This window comes from Ptychodera flava, chromosome 8 (assembly GCF_041260155.1).
Source record: "Ptychodera flava strain L36383 chromosome 8, AS_Pfla_20210202, whole genome shotgun sequence".
Taxonomy (NCBI): Eukaryota; Metazoa; Hemichordata; class Enteropneusta; family Ptychoderidae; genus Ptychodera; species Ptychodera flava.
The window spans coordinates 42,008,664-42,030,729 of NC_091935.1; the positions used below are offsets into that span (position 1 = coordinate 42,008,664).

A 22,066-nucleotide genomic window follows, 5' to 3' on the forward strand; every position below is an offset into this window, starting at 1 on the left:
AAGTCCGACTCGCGCACTATTTTCTGCGAATTTTCTCACACCAGGACTAAGTTGAAATATTTAGAGTCAGTTTTGGGAAATTTGAATATGTTTACGATTGCAGATCGTGTGAAAATAGAAAGAAATTATACACTGAACTGGCAAATGCTTAGTGCCAGCAGTGGGTGGTATTTACACAACAAACACAGAGGGGTACTTAGCGATTTAATCCATTTTTGGAACGTTTAACTAGTAGATTAACTGTATACTGTTGTCTCAACGGTTACAATCTAGTTACCAGAGTTCACAGTCAAGACGAAGACGTCGAAACTTGCGTAAAAAAGTCTATCCGATCGAGACTTATGTGCTGTCGTCGCGCGATCGCGTCGGACATTCACTTGTTCTTGACTCAAGTTGTCTACTTCCTGTCTCGCGATCGGCAATTTATGCATGTTCTTTGTGAAAAGTGATTGTCAAGTTCATGGTAGCGCCGACACTGTGCGAACGGGACGTCACTTACTAGTTTTCCTACCTCAAGATGAGACCATGATGAGACGAACACACGTAACTCTTGACAACATAAAATGTCTGTCGTATTTTCTTAGCTTTTGCACCGCACTGCAAACTTTTCGCCCTTCGTTACGACGGGAGAGATTGACTCGTGTTATTTTTTCAAACTTTATATGCGTTCTTGTACTGATTTTTAATATCAAACTAATAATAATCACGCCGTAGCGTAGAACAGCGCAGGCTGTCATCGACAGCGTGTTCCGAGAGACAGAGTATCGACTAGTCTACAGTGGAGTCAATACCAGCGCACACATATAATTATTTCGGAGATTTTTACTTTTAGTCAAACTCTCGATGACTGACCTCATATAGCAAAAATTGCTAGTTTCAGCACTTCTAGAAGTTGAGCCGGGTTTGTTTTACGTTCAGTGTTGAGGTCCCAGCTAGCAGCTGTGGAGTCTGCGGGTAATTGATAAGTTTAGACAACACGCACGAAAGAATCATTTGTGAACCCTCGTAATTCACGTTTGACGAAATTTAATTTTTGGGTTATATTTAAAGAAAGAAAAGGCATGAAATAAAAAAATATTTGCATTTCGTTTCGAAAAATTAGCAGATCGGTGAACTTGCTCTTGTGAATCTACATTATGTGTGTATGAACTCCTGCACTGGCTTGGGAAACTCCTTGACATAAATGTCGCGTGATGTCGGGTACAGTGTTGTTCAAGGTTTCTCAGCAGACACGAAAAGACTGCACGATAGAAAACTCGAGTTTAAAAATATAAAAGAACACGATACTAACACCAAGCATGTACAGCAAGAGTAATAAAATTATCGCAACTAACAGAAGTTTCATCTCGCTCAGGCTAAATTTTGGACTCGGGTATGTAATCAGCATAGCCTAATATGTTCGAAAAGCAGCGTGTCAAATACTTTCATAGTTGTTGAACTGAGCATGTCTCCGTTATCGTCTGCGTCCTCGGCCAAATCTGACTCTTCACTGCATTCTTGATCGTTATTGCAGTGAGTATGAGCCAAAGTCGGACTGTTTTACATTTAAATCGACCTTTGCGCACGTTGCCATCTTTTTCAGGTCCGCTTTTGTGGACCTCGCTTGCTTTTTCGACGGTACGGAGCGCGAGCGCCGGCTTTGGTCTGCTCGACGTGTTTGCCGTACCGATACATGCGGAGTTCAAAACGCTGAGCCTAACGTTGAAGCTAGCGCATGCGCACTATACCGCAAAGCCTGTACATAATCTCTGCGTGTTTATCAAAGATATCATTGTCGGTAATCCGCGACCGTTAAGACAAAAGGGAAATAATGGCACGCGGTGTAGCTGATAGTTTGCCATTTTAGTAATATTTCAGGAATTTCCCGGTACGATGTGACCCAACACCTTTCCCCAAAAGAAAGACCACGTGTCAGTGGTTCGAAATTTGAAATAAAAAAAAATTGCTAAAATTGACCTTTGAACCTGAGTCGCATCGTTAAAGAATCGCATTTTTAGTCAAATTTCGAGATTTTTATTACACAATTTGTATACCCCATATTTCTGAAATCGTAGAGAGCCTGGAGCCCAAAAATCACGCCGTTCTTCGACCTATAGCGCGAGAACGGGGCAAAATAAGAAACGAGATTACAGTCGTGCACCGGGAAAAGATTTTACTATATAGGAGAGTAAAAAAAGTAACACCAAGCTGTTGCCGTAAAGGAGTCTAGTGTGTATAGTTTACGACAGTGACACGGATTCACTTTATCCGTGAAGCTGATTCTGAATCTGAAGTTGAGGATCGATCGTGAGGGTGCGCCACTCTGGTGACCTGCTACTACTAAAACAGGAGGTCACAGGCAGTGTTTCTCATTCGAGCCAAATATGGCTGACAACCTGGTCTTTCCACTACACGAAAGTGTTTTTGATGGTAATGTCCGACAGGTATCGGCTCTTCTCAGGTTACACGATATCGCACAAAAAGATATTCATGGTAAGGACAGAACTTTAGTTTGAAGAAGCGATATTTGTTTTTGATGGAAGTGACACCATACAGTATTACTGCTGCTGCGAAGGATGTGAAGAGCATGTTATTAATTATTATGGAACTCCAAAGGAAATGTAGCATTTGTCTGCCAATTGACCATCCAATCCATAGTTTCACCGTCAATTTCACTGTTGTCATGTACTACGGCATCGGTACAACCACAGTTGCTTGCGGTTCGATACACGGCGATGGTGGCTGTGGTATGCAATGAGATAAGTACGAAGTTTGGAAACGGAATGGCCGCCGCACATATCGGGCAGATAGTCTATGTAGCAAACACGAACATGGGGTAACACTAAAATTATGTATATGAGAGGAAATAATATGTGCATGCATGGATACTATAAAATGGAAGTTGGTTGGGGCCTCTGCCAACTTACCAACTTACTTAATTGCCAACTTTCTGTCTTCCGCCCAGTTTAAGTGTTCCGTATTCATTGCTTCGCTTCGATAAAGTTTGTGTGAGATGTATGATAGTGTGTGTACTAGCATGAGTACCGTGGCCGAAAACGACACAAACCTTCTTCAGTTTGTAATAGCGTCGTTCTGTTTGAGCTGCGTCGTTCTATTTTGATCTGCGCTCTTCAGTTTGTGATTACGTCGTTCTGTTTTGACCTGCGTCGTTCTGTTTTGAACTGTACTTTTCAGTTTGTAATTGCGTCGTTCTGTTTGAGCTGCGTCGTTCTGTTTAAGCTGCGTCGTTCTGTTTGACTCTGCACTCTTCAGTTTGTAATTGCGTCGTTCTGTTTTGATCTGCGCTCTTCAGTCTGTAATTGCGTCGTTCTATTTAAACTGCGTCGTTCTGTTTGAACTACATTGTTCTGTTTGATTGTTGCTCTTCAGTTTGTTTTGATGTAATAAAGGGAAAGCATATCTCAGGTACCGCCAACAGATAAATTTCATGAATTTCGCAAAATCATCAGACAACATGTTTTGAAGGCTGATATACCATTTTTTTTAATTTTTGACCTTGACCTAAAATTTGGAGAGGAAAGTGAGAGCTATTCGTAACTGCCCACCCACAGGCATACACTGAAAATGTGCCCTCCCACTGAATTTTGATGCCCACTGCCCTCAGGTATCTACAGTCTGCTCGCTCCCCGCTCCCCACAACAATTCGAGCTCCTCACTGCCCTCTCCCCACTACTGAAATTCCCCATTGCCAACTAGATGCCCACTATGCAACCCAGGTCAACACAAAACCATGCGAGCAGTTAGCAGTATACCTTGGAACATTGCTCCCCTCTAAGTTAGGCACTTAATTTCTCCTCCAATTCTATCAACCACGCCGCTTCCCCCTCCCTCTACGTATTTTCTGGTGCCCACTGTCCCTGAACATAGGTGAGTTAGAAAACAGCAAGACAAGATCCTAGGCCGTACAATGAATCGACAAGAAACAACACAACATTCCAGCAACAGTAAACGTTGTGAACAACGTACCGGTTTGGGTCCAGACCGGATCGACAAAACTACCCCTGATGGGCTATTGAGGGCGAATGGTTCGTCAGCCAGACTGTGCCCACGGATAATATTAAAAGATGTCCTTAAAGGGAATTTTGAATGTGACTGCTCTGTGTCGCCATGTCGCACAAGGAATTGTAAAACATGTGCAATTTTAATAACTGACACTATAATACAGAGCAACTTATCCAAAAAGACATACCACACTAAGGCTTTTGAAGACCTTTCTTGCCAAACCAAAAATGTCATTTATGGCATTGACTGTACTTTGTGTGGGTTGATATATGTCGGAGAGACTGGAGAAAAACTATCAAAGAGAATGTGTGGCCATAGGTCAGGTATAAATAATAACTTGCCGACATGCCTATACACTCATTTTAACGGTCCTCGACATTCAATACTAAACATGAAAGTCCGAATATTGGAAAAAATCTACCATCCCTCCAATAGTTCTAAACTAAGCAGGAGCTACCGCAAGCAACGTGAACACGATTGGATCACTGAACTTGGTACAGCTATGCCCTATGGATGTAACGATAACATTCTAGGGGTAGGTAATTTATCCAGCCCTAGGGGGAGTCGTGTAAATGTGATGGGTTTATTTAACTCTCACACTAGAAGACGACGTAGCCATGGGCACAGACATGGTAATACCAGCAGTCCCCCCAAGTTCAGTGATCTATTGTCTATTCTTAATCAGCCGTTAGGAGTTCACAAAATAAGAACTGCTTTGTTTGCTTGCTCCTTGCAGAAATTGAGATTGCTACTGTCAAGAGTTCAAACGATGAATATCAACCAAAACAGCCCTGATTATCGTTTAGTCCAAATTATTATCGATATCAGCAATTACCGGCTGTTTAAGCCAGTAAGGACAGAACTCTTGAACAGTGACAAACATTTATTTTTTCATGTACCATTTGCAAACAAGGGGATTGACAAAATAAACATCAGCAATATTTTGCATGATAAGAAAGTTGTGGAAAAAATACCTCCATATTTTAAATTTCAAGAACCACCTATAGTTTCCTACTCATACACAAAAACCATTGGTAGGAAACTTTTTAACTATAACAATGTCTTGAAAAATTTCAACTTTCCATCAAACAACAGCAGAACTTGCAATTGCTTGTCATCCCCCTTTTGCTATAAACCACTTGGTCACATAATAACTGGTGACCTGACCATCATTACCAACAGTAAACTTCGGCAACTCTTTCAATATGGCCCAAAATATCGAGAGCCACAAAATATTAATTGGAAATTTAATTTCAGAATTATCATGGATGCTGCCGAAAAATATGCAAGACAGTGGGCTGCAGTTGAGGAAGTTGATGTGGAATGCCTCTCTGACTGGCTGAGCAAAGTCAGAGATAAATTAAAATCACGTATTTCACATTTCCGTTCTCACAGTAAAGATGTAAATAATTCCTCAGTATTAGATGACCCATCGGTCAAAGCATGCCTCGATGCTTTACACAACGAATATGTTGTAGTTCCTGCAGACAAAGCTTCAAACAACATCGTCTTTGTCTGTAGGAATTATTATATCCAGTGTATAATAGATGAATTAAACCTTCATTCAGATAAGAGTAATACCACCTACGCTCTTTCCTCCCTCACTGATGAAGACATTTTTGCAAACCATTCATCTGTGCTCAATGAATTTGGCATTCCTTTGAAAGAGAAGGACAAAAAACTGCCTATGTTGTATTGGATACCTAAACTCCACAAGAACCCTTACAAACAAAGTTTTATTGCAGGATCAAGCAATTGCACTACCAAACATCTGTCACAATTATTGACTATAATTTTAACAACCATCAAAGATGGTCTTTTTCGATATTGTGACAAAGTGTATGAAACAAGTGGGTTGAATCAAATGTGGATACTTAAAAATTCGAAGGAATTGTTGCTTGATTTAAAAGTCAAGAAAAACAAGTTCAGCTCAATCCGAACATTTGACTTTTCCACTTTATACACCACAATTCCCTACGATAAACTTAAAACAAGGCTGTCATCTCTTGTGAAACAAGCTTTCCTGCATAAAAATGGCAGTAGAAGGTACCAATACATTACCATCAAACATAGGACAGGTTATTTCAGTAACAACATGGATGCCAAGCACAAATACACAGATGAAGAAATTATTAAAATGCTTAATTTCTTAATCGACAACATATTTGTTAAGTTTGGCGGTATGACATTTCAACAATCTATCGGCATACCAATGGGTACAAATTGTGCACCCCTTCTTGCAGACTTATTTCTGTATTCATATGAAGCAGAGTTCCTACAGTCTCTCTACAAAGCAGGGTCTAAAAAACTTGCAAGGCGTTTTAACAACACGCACAGATATATCGATGATCTGATCAGTCTAGACAATCCAGACATATCAAATTACTTACATCATATTTACCCTGATGTATCAAAGAAACAACAGAGGGTAGGAACTCTGCTTCATATCTTGATCTGTTCCTACAAGTGGGTACTAATGGGCTACACACTAAGCTGTATGACAAAAGGGATGATTTCGATTTTGAAATCATAAATTATCCCCACTTGTCAAGTAATATTCCATCTGCACCTGCTTATGGTGTGTACGTGTCTCAACTTCTCAGGTATTGTAGGGCTTGTGATTCCTACACTGATTTTCAACTGAGACACAGCTCATTGGCATCAAAATTACTGAGACAAGGATACACAACAGAAAGACTCGTTAGGACTTTCAAAAAGTTCTACGGTCGATATGACGACATTGTGGCCAAATATGACACCTCGGTCACACAAATGATTAACGATAGCATTCCCGGCTTTGACTTATTACAGTGATTCATATCCTGTATCTTTTCATACAATATTTAGACAATTTTGGGACCAATCTTGACGGGTGTAGCATGCTAGCAGGGTACGCTTACCCATTCCGGACACCTGGTACCACCACTAATTATCAGTGGTTCAGGATGGTCCTACTTAAATTTGTAAATCACAATTGTCCCATGGACCTGGTAATATATTACCTTGAATGGAAATGATTATTGGACCAGTTTAATGTCATATTGATACAGCATGGGCCAAACAAGGATCACAATACTAAACGGCCTTTTTAAAGGCCAAAACATATTCAAAAGGGAGAGTTACCATATCAATACTATGCCATGCCTCGACACTAAAAATGTACACTAATATTACACATAAAAATTAAAATTACGAAATAAATAGGGGTCAACATCATAAGAGGGCACAGAAATAGAGAACAAAATAAACATATTACGCCAACAAAAGTGTCGCATTACAAGAGCACAAACCAAAATGAAAATCAATACACATAGCAGCCTCAAATTCATCTGAATTTCACCTTCCAAAACACAGGATAAAATACATTCTATGTCTAAGGCATGTGATCAAGAACACTATCAGAAAACGGTGAGATACCAATCAAACCGTTAGATAAAGGAAAATGAATGAAATTCTACACACTAATAAGGAAGCGTCAAAAATAACTCGTCAACCACAGACTTCATACAAAGATTACAACAGACAACTTATAAACACAGAAACAATTCCTGCATTTTGACAGAACGCACAACATTAAACATCTTGACGATCACATATATCTTTCTCTCAATCTAGTAAACACAATACGAAATACGATGGTATCAACCAGGACTCGAACCCATAACACGACCTTGAACACAGTAGAACTGACCACGATTTGATTTGGGAAGTACTGAATGCTAAGAAGTATATATTTTTGTAAAAATGTAAAATTTTCTCTTCTTTTTCTTTGTGTTGACGTAAAGGTGTTTAAGGTCAAAGGTCAAACAGCGTCCAATAACACCTAAAGTTCTGATACTGAAACTTACTGTACGACGAAATTCCATACGTTACAGACGCAGGTGTATAATAATACCTTGTGTTTTGACTTTTTAAATATAATCTAAAGCTCTCTGAACTTCATCGATGTCTTTCCTTGTTTTCTCTATTTCACTTTCTAAATTTCGAGGTCCTTTTTTGTTGCTCTAGCTTTTTTCCTTGTCTCTTTGACACTTAGCCCGTTTTTTTGCTCTATTTAATATAAAAATCCCTGACTTTATACTACTTAAGCCTTGGATGAAGAACGTCGGTGAAATTTTGTCCCAAATATATTTTTCACGCTGCAAGCCTTCGATGACATCTTCCCCTTCCAATAGTAAAGAGTTAATTTTCCAATATCCCCTGCCTCTTTCATCACATTTAAACTTAGATGAACGGCAGAGTGGTCACACTTGATGGATGCATCAATATAAATATGTGAAACAAAGTCGTGCAGTGAATCGGATACCAACCAATAGTCAATTTTGCTCTGGATCAAGAGTTCCCCCCTCCAAGTGAAACGCAATTTGTTGGGATTCTTAATTCTCCAGATATCACTGATACTGAATCTGTTTATCATATCATCTACAATTTTTACAACTTTTTCTTTTACCCGATAGTTCCCACCTTTCCTGTCAAGATGCTCGTCCAACGCAACATTGAAATCACTGCCAATCAGAATATTATTGCTAAAGTCAATACTCAACTATTCATAATACTTATAAGATTCCTATAATAAAAAGCTTATCCATTCTCGTGATTTGGAGCATATATATTGAAATGAAAAGGACTCGCCATCAATATGATTTTAGCAAGTATCGAAACACCTCGGCTGTTGCTGGTTCCATGACAATACATTATACATCGAAACGACAAGAATCAAAAAAGACGTAATAGAAATTAATGCTGGAGTGAACTTGAAAAAGATGAAAAACTAAAAAATATGTTCCAAAAGCAACCAATAATCGCATATAGAAGGAACAGAAGTATGTGATACACTTATAAAAGCCAGACGTCAGAAAAGCTACAATAGCTCGCATTCTGACACATGTGTATACACAAACACAGCAAGACCAAACCGTAGATGTAGCTTCCTTACTTGAACCACACACTTCAGTGGAACAGCATATTAACACACACAGTCATTCAACACGTCTCATCAATAAAAAATGAATTTTAAGCAAATGATGAAGAAAACTCTGTTTTCGAAACGTAGCTTCAAAGGATCGCAGGGGTAACGTTAGTTTCTCCGCTCTAATGCGGATTAACAGCAAGACACGTAAATTACGGGTACGTCTCGCCATGGCTAATCAACCCTTTACATAAAACCGCTAAATATGATACACACATACACAAAATCATACACAAAACGCAAACAATTCAGGTATGGACGATGTTCGGAGTTGCTTTCCCTTTATTACTTTCGCAATGGCTAATCAACACTTTACATAAAACAAAATCAAACATGATACACACTCACAATATACACAATTTATCATATACTCATGCCCATACTGCGATATTTTGATGACGTTTACCGTAAAATATCCCAGTAGATATTTTACGGTAAACGTCACAGTCCGCACGTTAAACGTCATCACTTTATGCCATTCCCGAACTACATCGACACTACTAAATGTAAACAAACAATATGGCTATCACTCTTCCGAAGTTCGCCTACGATGTTACTATCGATATTAAAAAGTGGTGGGGCTTTGAAGAGCAGGGAAATTTGGGGTTAACACAGTTAACCACATGTAGGATTTGGGTTTGAACTTTTCTTGTACATGTGATGATATCCTATCTTTCGATTACCGCTACTGCAAAGCGGTCGCACTGTACTGCTGTGCGGCCACCGGAGAGCGGTTACCCAGACCCGGTACCCGCTCAGACGATCACCGTTTTTACCGCCACATTTCCATCGTCGTTTGGTCAAAAAAGAGAAAGTCAATAATTGTACAACGAGGCATCAAAATGATTTTTTTTCGAATTTTCTCATAATTAAAGACATCGACTCTCAATTCATTGTATTTTTCAACCATTCTGACAATAAAACGAAAATTCAAACTGCGAAAAGTAGGGGTTGCATGGACGATCAGCTGAAAATGTTCACTGTCAATATCATAACCATCATGGCAGCATACAACGATCCGGAGCTCCAGGAAATATTTGCATTAGCTGAAAAATTGTGTGGTGATGAGCCCAATCCTGACCAGGAAAGGCATCATCAAAAATATGAGCAGTCTAACCAACAACAACAGCATCCAAATCAAGATTGTTATGCTGAATTCACCGATGCAGACTTGGATGAGTTCGTGGATCAGCAAAAAAAGAAAAACACCGTTCGAAGTACCAACACGGCGGTGAAACAATTCCACGAGTGGTTGTCAGTCATGCGTCCATCCGAAAATCGCCCCGTTGTTCAAATTCCACCACCTGAACTCGATGGTCTGCTTGCTGCCTATTTTGCGGGAGCTAGACAAAAAAATGGGGAAGAATACGAGCCGGATACGCTCACAAATTATCAGCGAGGAATCGATTGTTTTCTTCAGGACAGCGGCTACCCAATTTCCATCATGCGCGGCAACGAGTTTCAGCCTTCCCGAAAATGTCTCGCGGCAAAAAGGGTAGAGTTGAAAAAGCAAGAAAAAGGAAATAAACCGCAAGCCGCTGAAGTTATAACAGAAGATGAAGAAAAGCTTTTGATTGAAAAGGGTATCATCGGAAGATCAAGCCCCGAAGCTCTGTTCAACGCGGTTTGGATGAACAATACGAAGATGTTAGGGTTTCGTGGAGGCCAAGAAAACAGGGACTTGAAATGGGGCGACATCCAGCTGAAGAAGACTGCCGGTAATCAGGAGTACCTTGAATTCAACGAAAGAGAAACAAAGACGAGATTTGGACAGGCTGGAGCCAAACTAAGACCGTTCAACCCGAAAATCTTCGCAACTCCTGAGAAACTCGATACATGTCCGATCATAACGTACCGCGAATTCACCTATCGCCGCCCCGTAGAAATGAACACCGCTGACAGCCCTTTCTATCTGGCGATCAATTATGCACCCTCGTCAACTGTCTGGTTCAAGAAAACACCGATGGGAAAAAACAGATTGGCAGTGGTAGTCCAAACAATGACCGAGAAAGCTGGAATCAGAGGAAAGAAGACGAACCATAGTATGAGAAAAACGGCTATCACAAAGTTGCTTCACGCGGGTATTTAACCAACACAGGTTCAACAACTGTCCGGTCACAGTCAACTTCAGTCTGTCAACAACTACGCCATCACCTCTCTCAAACAACAGGAAGAAATGTCAAACATTCTCGCTCCTCAGTCATCATCATCATCATCATCATCATCATCATCATCATCCACTAACATTCACAGTCAAGCACTAGCGCAAGTTAAAACAGATTCCATCAGTTCTGATACATGTCAGTTGGAAGCAGCATCAATGGGCAGTGGAGCAGTGATTTACGACGGTTCGTTCAAAATCTACGTCTCGAACGGGACAGCTGGACCATCTTCCGTGACACGACAACCTCCGTTCAAACGACGTCGTCTGGCTGTCATTTATGACACATCGTCAACGTCTGAAAATTCTCAAAAATAAATAGATGCGGACACACGAACTCTCTCGTTTAACTGCCTTTGGCTTTAATTGTTCATTGACTTTCGAAGTTCAATTTCATTGACTTTCCAAACTCACTTTCAGTACGTTTGATGCATAGTTTGCCGTTTCCCCAGTTCTATTGACACGGTGTCTCGCCTTCAATTAAGATTTTCTTGAATTCGTGGACTTACCAATTTCAAATTTACTGTTCCTGTTGGCTTTGTGTCCCGTTAGTTATATCTTATAGTTATACGGAGTAAATCCAGAGTGATCAGCCGTTACAGTGCCCTGAATATATCGTCGCCACATTGTGTTCATTGTAAAGGCATGTGTATTGATGCCTGTTTTCATTATTGTAATTTAAATCAATGCGCGCGGCGGAATAAATGAGATCGTTTAAATTGAAACTAGTAATCTTTATTTCTCTCATTTTTTTCGAAATATGGGCATGGGTATATGATAAATCAGTTATTACCCAATATCACCTGTTCCTTGTGTCGTATCAGCATTCGTGTCATTTGTGATGCGTCAGACACTCGACTTCGTCTCGTGTCTGACGCATCACAAATGACACTCATGCTGATACGTCACAGGAACAGGTGATATTGGGTAATAACCTCTAAATATATCATACAGAAAACGCAAACAACTCAGATATGAACAATGTGTAGAGTTGCTTTCCCTTTATTACATCAAAACAAACTGAAGAGCGACAATCAAACAGAACGACGCAGCTCAAACAGAACGATGCAATTACAAACTGAAGAGCGCAGATCAAAACAGAACGTCGCAGCTCAAACAGAATGACGCAATTACAAACTGAAGAGTGCAGGTCAAAACAGAACGACGCAGCTCAAACAGAACGACGCAGTTACAAACTGAAGAGCGCAGGTCAAAACAGAACGACGCAGCTCAAACAGAACGACGCTATTACAAAGTGAAGAGCGCAGATCAAAACAGAACGACGCAGCTCAAACAGAACGATGCAATTACAAAGTGAAGAGCGCAGATCAAAACAGAACGACGCAGCTCAAACAGAACGACGCAAATATAAACTGAAGAGCGCAGGTCAAAACAGAACGACGTAATCACAAACTGAAGAGTGCAGATCAAAACAGAACGACGCAGCTCAAACAGAACGACGCAATTACAAACTGAAGAGGGTTGGTGTCGTTTTCGGCCACGGTACACGAGTGCTTCACGAACTCTACAGCGAGTGGAGAGGGCGCAGTCAGAATTGTAACATCCTTAGCTCGGTTACTGAACCAATCTTTTTGAGATTGGGGATTTAGCTGAGCGGTTTTGGCTGTTGGCCTCTGCGCTAGGTGATTGGGTGCCGTGCGTTGTGTGTTCGAGCCTTGTTGAAACCATCGTATTTTCATTGGGGGGGGGGGGTAGTTGGTCGGGGCTTCTGCCAACTTGCCAACTTACTCACTTGCCAACTTTCATGACGGGAAGTTGGTGGGGACCTCCGAGAACTTGCCAACTTACTTACTTGCCGACTTTTATTGGGGGAAGTTGGTGGGGGCCTCTGCCAACTTGCCAACTTACTTACTTGCCACCTTTCATTGGGGCCTCTGCCAACGTGCCAACTTACTTACTTGCCAACTTTCATTGGGGAAGTTGGTGGGGGCCTCTGCGAACTTGCCAACTTGTTGTGATTCATGAACTTGTTAATTACTAAGATTTTTTTCTTTCTTGTTCATATTTTAGGAAACACTCCTCTTCACTTAGCAGTTATGTTAGGCCATAAAGGTAAGATATTTTGTTGTTCTAATGTACATGTCAATGTCTGAAAAAGTTATACAAGAATATTTTGATTTTATCCAGTTGCAGTGCTTTTCAGCGATGTCATCCAAGCTCGGGAAGTTGAATGCAAATTTAAAGATAACAGAAATAGCCACATTATAAGCTCTCTCAGTGAATAACATTCTATCAGGCTATTGCAGAAGAGGGCTTTCATTGAGGATGGTAAACTTAATGCTGTTCCCCACTCATTTGACTAAGCTCCCCTGAGGAGCACATGAAATGATGTAGTCATATGACAGATATGACCATAAATGATAGTGTATACCATATAACCATTACTTAAGATAACTACCACAACAGACTACATTGGTACAGCTCTGCCTGTGCATAGACAGTAGAGGGGAAGACTTACGTGTCTCTGCCACAATTCTTTTAAAGTAATTTCTTTTTTAAGTGTTGTTAACTTTTACTGTACTCATTTGATTATAAGACCCTACTGGAGTATAAAACCCTCCCCATTATTAGAATATTTTCAAAAATGCTGAGCATCTGTGTATAAGAACAATCCCAAGTTTAGTTAAAAAAGCCAACAAATCACAACTCAAAAATTGACGATAGTATGACTTCAATGATCACAGGAATTCAGTGGTATTTAGTGGTATTGATTAAATCAATTGCTAATTTGTATACATAATGAATTTTTTGTTTTTCGGGTTAATGTCTTAGAAGCACTGCATCAAATATTATGAAATGTTGTACAGGTGATAATCTGTCAGAGTTATAATAGCAGTGTTCTCCCCAGGCCATTTTAGCGTAGCGGTCCCGCTACGCTTTCGCCTCTCCCCGCTACGCTTTGATTCTCCCCGCTACGCTTTAAAATATTCCCGCCATCCTTTAGTTCACATGTTAGCGCTCTGCGTAGCTACCAGCTGTTGCATGCATTGTCTACACATTAGCGCTCACTGCAACTTTCAACTTGGTGAAAGAGTGGAAGGTGTGAAGTATGGTATGCGTCCGATAACTTGTCCGTAAGTGTTGAGAGGAACGTTAAAACAATAGAAGAATCGGCTGGGTTGTTCACAAGTTTTCATTCTACAACGACTATTACGACTAACAAAGACCTTTAGTCGGTATACATCGAGGACAAGTATTCACAGAGTTAGGCGGTGTAGCACTAGCGGGGCCTGTGATCACATTCCCATGCTTTGATCAACGAAATGGACCGCAAAAGAAACAAAAGAAGCAGTTGACTAGTGAGGTTGATTATGATTTTACAACGATAATCTTTTTTTTTTGTCCGAGTACGATCACGACCGCGATCGAGTTCACATTGCATAAATTCCAATATGGCGGCGGCCATGTTGGCCGACGTGTTTATAACGTGTTGACATTGATCCTGGCGTCGCGTGTGGTTCCACTCTTACACGTTCTCTGAAAGATTTTACACCTGATTTTCGAGTGATTCTAGTCGTACTTAGTTCATGTCTTGTGATCATCTTGGTGGTATTTTTAAAATCAAGAATCGAACGACGATGTTCAGTGGCACTGGTAGTTACGCGGGAGGGGGGGGGGGGGCTGGTTGAAATTGATCCCCGTGATGGACATTATTCGCGGTGTTTGTCGTTCAAAAATGATATAAAACTCAATTACATTTCTTGTGTAAAGCTTAAACTTATGAATTTTCCTCTTTGTTGGCAATTTTTGACAATTTTATTAGCAATATATGTATTAATGAAACTCCAATCAGAGTTTGACCACAGTCCCTTGTGGAGGGACTGTGGTTTGACGAACCATTTCTTGCTTTCAATCTGAACTTGCTGTTACTGTTTGAATCTTCGATTTTATTTGCAATTGTACTATACTGTGATGATTTATTTAAGTGTAATAAAGAGTTTCCATGATGTTCAAATTGCATACTTGTATGTTACCATTGCATTTTGTTGTGAGTGTACATGAATGCGTGGGTGCATGTGCAAGCTTACATCCATATGCAAATATTAATTAATGATATGCAAATGATTATGCAAATTAGCCGCTACGCTTTTGCTTGATCCTGGGGAGAACACTGAATAGGATGAAAAAATGTTTGGCAACATACTGTCGATTAATTACTACTTGATTTATTAAATGACCTTCTGTAATTAGAGTGGCAGCCCTGATTGATTTTATGTTTTCACAGCAGTGCAACTCATTCTCTGCCATTAACCCTTTTCCTGCCAGACAGTATAACTTTCCCATCAGCCAAGTCAGTAAAAAGCGGTATTTAGACAAAACATGACGTATTTTCACCCACTTGGCTTGGTCTGTTATAGCATCTTTAGTCCAAAAAAATCAAGTTTACAGTATTTATCTTTTCAACAGCTTTAAAATGTACAGTATTATGTTAAAATACACCATGGAATATGTTGTGTTTCATTAATTTTAACCATCTTGACCTGGTGGTGAAATATGGACTTGGCAGGAAAAGGGTTAAGCTGTAAGAAGAGTACCGTAAAAACCCTATCAATTTGACAACCTTTTAATTTGACCACCCTATTTTTTTCACAAAACATAATTTTATTTTACCCCTATTAATTCGACCACCGATTGAAATTAGGACTTTCTTGGTGTCTATTAATTCAACCGACCTGCCTTGACAGACTGTTTAACCCTTACAGCGGCGTGTTACAACCGATAACGTATCAAACCCGATAACGTAGTAAAAATTTACCGATAATGTAGTAACAAACCGATAACGTAGTAAATTTTTCTAACCGATAACATAGTAAAAATTTACCGATAACATAGTAATTTTTCGTAACCAATAATGTATCAACAAATTTGCCGATAACGTATCAATGACCAAGAACGGATTGAATCAACTGATAACGTAGAAAAGTCAACCAATACCGTATCAAAACAACCAATAACGTATCAATTAAGTGATAATCAGGGCTTGACAATTCCTATTGCCCAACGCCCGGGACGAGTGAAATTTACGTTCAGGCAAGTCAAAAATACAATCTGGTCGCCTGCCGGACAAGTTGTTTATAGAACTTCTGGTGCAATCAACGCGAACCTAAGTTGCGTGTTGGTGTTCCACAGGGATCTTGCCTTGGACCGGTTCTGTTTACAGCTTATTCAAGTACATTGTTCCACGTCATTAACAAACATTTATTATACAGTCATGGTTATGCAGACGATACACAGCTCCTGAAAGTGTTTGCACCGAGAGCTGATGATGAGACCACAGCACTTGAATGTGTACAAAACTGTGTTTGTGATATTCAAAATTGGATGTTGGAACATAGGTTGAAACTTAATGACAACAAAACAGAAGTTGTGATTTTTGGTACCAAACAACAGCTCGCCAAATTAACTTTTGAATATGTTCAAATTGGTAATGACAGAATCAAAATTGTTAACAAGGTTCGTAATTTAGGAGGATATCTTGATTCGACCTTGTCGATGGAGCACCATGTCAACCAGATTTGTAAAAAAGCCAGTCACAGCTTATACAACCTCCGATGTATTCGTCATTATTTGAATCAAGACACTACTGAAATTCTTGTTCACGCTCTCATTAGCTCCCACCTCGACTACGCCAATTCAATCTTATATGGCATGCCAAATCAGCATTTTAATAAATTACAGCGTGTCCAAAATGATGCAGCAAGAGTGGTAATGCATCTGAGAAAGTATGACGGTGTGACTGACTCACTGATCCAACTACACTGGCTTCCAGTAAAGGCCAGGGTTAATTTCAAAATTATCTTGCAGGTCTTTAAGGCTCTAAATGGTATGGCACCACAGTATATTTGTGACTTGGTAGAAAAAGTCAGCGTTAATAGGTATAATCTGCGGATAAATTCCGGTATGAATCTTGTAGTACCAAGATCTTTCAACAAGTATAATGATCGTGCATTTGCAGTCTGTGGTCCAAGGTTATGGAACTCACTCCCACTTGAATTAAAGTGCATAACAGAAATTCAACCTTTCAAATCAAAATTAAAAACTTTTCTTTTTAAACAATTTTATCAACTGCACTGATTAGTTTTTATTATTTTGGACATTTTATGAGATTTTTGTTTAAATCTGTTTTGTATTTTTATTGAATGCAATACTTTTTATTGTTTTACTTGATGTAAAGCGCTTTTGAATATTTTATTGTAGAAAAAGCGCTATAGAAATATATTAAACATTGCGGTTTGTGCACGTGTCGCCCGATTTGCATTGTCGTTCACACAAAATAAATGTCAATCACTGACTTTTTAGATACAATTGTGACGTTCTTCTGCGATTCACTTGCCGACTCACACAATGTTGCAATTTTTCGTTGATCGACATGAAATTGTTTCATCGTCCAATTAAAAAGTCGCTTAAAATTTGGCGTAAACAGCATTTCTTTGTTGTATGCTGACTGCTCCGCCCCAACAAATTAGGTAAAAAATTGCAAAACTCAATGCCATAGTGCTTATTGGCAATCGACCGTGCAGTACTTCAAAATCATTTATGCGGCCTCGCGAGGTAGACGAACATTGTCGGCGGATAGTTTGTGGAGGATAGCTGTAAATATGAGTATTTTACGGTAATATTTCCACTAATGCAAACAAGGCATTGTGCATTTTCGCGAGCCAGAGCGTAATTTCCGCTCCGCAGACCGACCTACGCAAAAATCAAGCAAAGTTGTTGCCGTAAAGAGGCACGTAGTTTACGACGATGGGCATTGTGTAACTCTGCTGAGAAACGACATTGTGATGATTTACGACGGCGCCATGAGGGCCAGCGTGAGTGGGATCGTCTGAGAATGGACGACTCGATGTGATGATTAGAACGATGTTTCTGACAAAATATCTAAACATAAGCGTTATGATGAGGAAAAACGCCGTAGATGTTATCTCCCGAAATGGAATTTGGAAAGCACAGTGGCCTTGGTTGAAATATGACGGTTCCAAAATGTTCTGTACGTCGTGTCTCAAATACCCCACCATTGCCAAACCATGGAGGTAGGAAGAGACCACCTCCATGGCCAAACCAAGCGAAATGCTTTTCTTGACAGATACGACATGTTTCGCGTTGAATCGATAAGGTCTCATGAGTTTAGTCAACCGCATTTGGCCTGTTTGGCGCATCACAGATGAGATTGTGACGAGGACAATGATTGTGGAAATTTTGTGGGTCCCGCTGAGCCCGATACTGTTTCACTTGCCAACAATCCGATCGCATGCACTCGCAATGCGTGTACCGAATGACGACGACCAGCGACAGAAACTGACCAATCTTTTTATGACGGCATTTATGCTTGCCAAATACGGGAAGCTGATGTATGATATGTACCTTCAAATTCAATGTTAGCCCTGCGTACAGGTCTGTGTGTTCCCGGCGTTATACGGCCTCTTTATACTTGTGGTGGAGGCCGTATAATGCCGGGAACACACAGACCGTACGCAGGCCTACTTCAATGTAAATTACCAATATAAGAAAGCCCTGAAAGCCGCTACGGAATTCGTCGCAAGTATTTTGGTCTTGATTATTACAAATGGAGGACAAGTAAAATTTTTGAGGGGACAAGTGAAATCGAAAATCCACTTGTCCGATGGACAAGTGAACTGGAAAAAAAATTGTCAAGCCCTGATAATATCTTATTATTATTCATGGGGAACGATGGATCTATCGATTGATAGATAGATATTAGGTAGACAGATAGAAAGATAGATAAAAAGGTCAATCAATGTATCGATAGATAAATCGATCACTCAATCGATAGATCGCTCGATCGATTCGATAAATTGGTCAATAGATCTATAGATAGATCTGTAGAGCGATTTGTTATCACATTGCCTCGTACTCAATTTTCTTTTCTTCAATTTATTTTTTCCGTTTAGCGTAAATTGTTACAAATTTCTGCGACAAATCAATCATGTTTTGACTGTTTTGATGGTAGTACGAACGACTGAGTTGATTTAAATGTTGTTTAACTACTGGAATGGGTTTGGGAAATTGTTTCTAGTCTAGCTATAGTAGTTATACAGTTTAGTTGTAGTTGGGTAAAATTCAAAGAGATAGTATAAGTACTGATGAAACAAAGACAAGGGAATGAGCGGCTGTTGGTTTACATAGCGAACCCTACAGAGAAAGAAAACTAATATGTGCATTATCTAATTCAATAAAAAATGCATACCAACTTACTAGTAATCTACTCATAATCAAACATCGGGTTACTTTAATATTGCAATTAGACACCAAAGTTTGGATGCGTTGTTTTGAAAAGTTTATAACCACTAAAAATTGATCACGCGGCAATAAACACGGTGAATTACATGTAGGGTTGTGATTGCTAGTGAATTTTTTTATTATTCTTAAATCGCCAAACGAAAACATTTATATATACGATTATGAACAGCTGTGTGTCAGCAACGACACTTGCCTCCAGTCGCTTGGCTTTTCTCGGCATAGGAACAGCAGTTACTGAGTGGCCGAGCAAGCCAATGCGTTCATCCCACGATCCTACACAACCTACCACTAATGCGAAGGTCTGCTTAAGTTTACTCCTTCAGTTTATTATTTTTGGTATTTATATGCCCATAGACTTGGAGCAAGTCTTGTTAGCAACGTTAACTTGATTTGTTTAAAGCACGGTCCCTCCACAAAAGTCCCGTCAGCTTGGCTATACCATACTTGGCTAACATACCACTCCCACACGCACGTTCAATAATGATGCTACATAAATCAGACTTGTTATCAAAAGACCCTTGGGGTTGAAAGGTCAATTTAGACGTTGCCTGAATAAAAACATCGTTATAAAAAGGGTGCAACCATTACGGTCCGGCAAATTGTTTGTTGACCCACAGTCCGTAGAACGTGAGATTATGTCATCGGATGATCGATTTTTAGTCCCCACGGACACCGTCCGGGGGGACTTATAGGTTTGGTCATGTCCGTGCGTGCGTGCGTGCATCCGTCCGTCCGTCCGTCCGTTCACGCAGATATCTCAGACATGCCCAGGTCAATTTCTTTCAAACTTTGCACAAGGATAGTACCCTACCCCATACAGATGCACGTCGATTTGTTTCATAATGCGATCAAATTTGGCCGTGTTAAAGGACTTTTTAGTTTTCACCTCCATAGATTCTCATGTATAAGGCAGTCCATAGACTCCCATGTATAAGGCAGTCCATAGACTTCCATGTATAAGGCCAAGAAAAATAAAAATTTAGTTTCTCATCGTATTCATATTGCAAAAAGGATGCAGTGACACAGTTTTTAGTCCCCACGGATGAAGTCCAGGGGGCTTATAGATTGGGTCATGTCAGTCCGTTAGTCCATCCGTGAGTCCATCCGTTCACGCAGATATCTCAGATATTTTGAGAAAATGTCACGTGACCTTGGTGACCTTTGACCTCAAATATATATTTGTCCATAACTCAGTAACCACAAGTGCTACACCCTTCATATATGGTATGATGGGACAGCTTATGACGCCACATATTGTACCTCATTAATTATGCACATATCTAATTTTGAGCAAGCCAATAGAGCTAGAGGTCTGATTTTTGGTATATAGGGATAACTTAGCAACACATTTTTTTTGACAAAATGTCATGTGACCTTGGTGACCTTTGACCTCAAATGTACATATTTGTCCATAACTCAGTAACCACAAGTGCTACACCCTTCATATATGGTATGATGGGACAGCTTATGACGCCACATATTGTACCTCATTAATTATGCACATATCTAATTTTGAGCGAGCCAATAGAGCTAGAGGTCTGATTTTTTGTATATAGGGATAACTTAGCAAAACAATTTTTTTGACAAAATGTCACGTGACCTCGGTGACCTTTGACCTCAAATATACATATTTGTCCATAACTCAGTAACCACAAGTGCTACAGCCTTCATGTATGGTATGATGGGACACCTTATGACGCCACATATTGTACCTCATTAATTATGCGCATATCTAATTTTGAGCGAGCCAATAGAGCTAGAGGTCTGATTTTTGGTATATAGGGATAACTTAGCAAAACAATTTTTTTGACAAAATGTCACGTGACCTCGGTGACCTTTGACCTCAAATATACATATTTGTCCATAACTCAGTAACCACAAGTGCTACAGCCTTCATGTATGGTATGGTGGGACACCTTATGACGCCACATATTGTACCTCATTAATTATGCGCATATCTAATTTTGAGCGAGCCAATAGAGCTAGAGGTCTGATTTTTGGTATATAGGGATAACTTAGCAATACAATTTTTTTGACAAAATGTCACGTGACCTCGGTGACCTTTGACCTCAAATATACATATTTGTCCATAACTCAGTAACCACAAGTGCTACAGCCTTCATGTATGGTATGATGGGACAGCTTATGACGCCACATATTGTACCTCATTAATTATGCACATATCTTACTTTGAGCGAGCCAATAGAGCTAGAGGTCTGATTTTTGGTATATAGGGATAACTTAGCAAAACAATATTTTGACAAAATGTCACGTGACCTCGATGACCTTTGACCTCAAGTATACATATTTTTCCATAACTCGGTAACCACAAGTACTACACCCTTCATGTTTGGCATGATTGGACACCTTATGACGCCACATACTGTACCTCAATAATTATGCGCATATCTCATTCTGAGCGAGCCAATAGAGCTAGATGTCTGATTTTTGGTATATAGGGATAACTATAGGAGAGAAATTTTTTGACCAAATGTCATGTGACCTCGATGACCTTTTACTTAAAATATATGTTTATGTCAATAAATAAGTAACCACAAGTGCTATGTCCTTTGTATTTAGTAGGATGGGAGACCTTATGACAACACACGCTTTACCTCATTAATTATGTACACATCTAATTCTGGGCAAGCGAA

General features: G+C 39.8%; 1 protein-coding gene across 3 annotated transcripts in view; it reads left to right on the forward strand.

The window, feature by feature from the left end:
* Positions 1-2,289: 2,289 nt before the first annotated feature.
* The window catches only part of LOC139139382 (ankyrin repeat domain-containing protein 13C-like), a 314,195-nt gene continuing 294,418 nt past the window's right edge, over positions 2,290-22,066 (forward strand). For 2 of the 3 annotated variants that reach the window (XM_070708284.1, XM_070708282.1), the window contains exons 1-2: positions 2,291-2,472; positions 13,164-13,205. In XM_070708284.1, coding sequence (XP_070564385.1) covers positions 2,364-2,472; positions 13,164-13,205 — 151 coding nt within the window. In that variant the 5' untranslated portion in view covers positions 2,291-2,363. Of the gene's footprint in view, positions 2,473-13,163; positions 13,206-22,066 lie in introns of all 3 variants that reach the window. The other variant, XM_070708283.1, reaches the window with a different exon arrangement.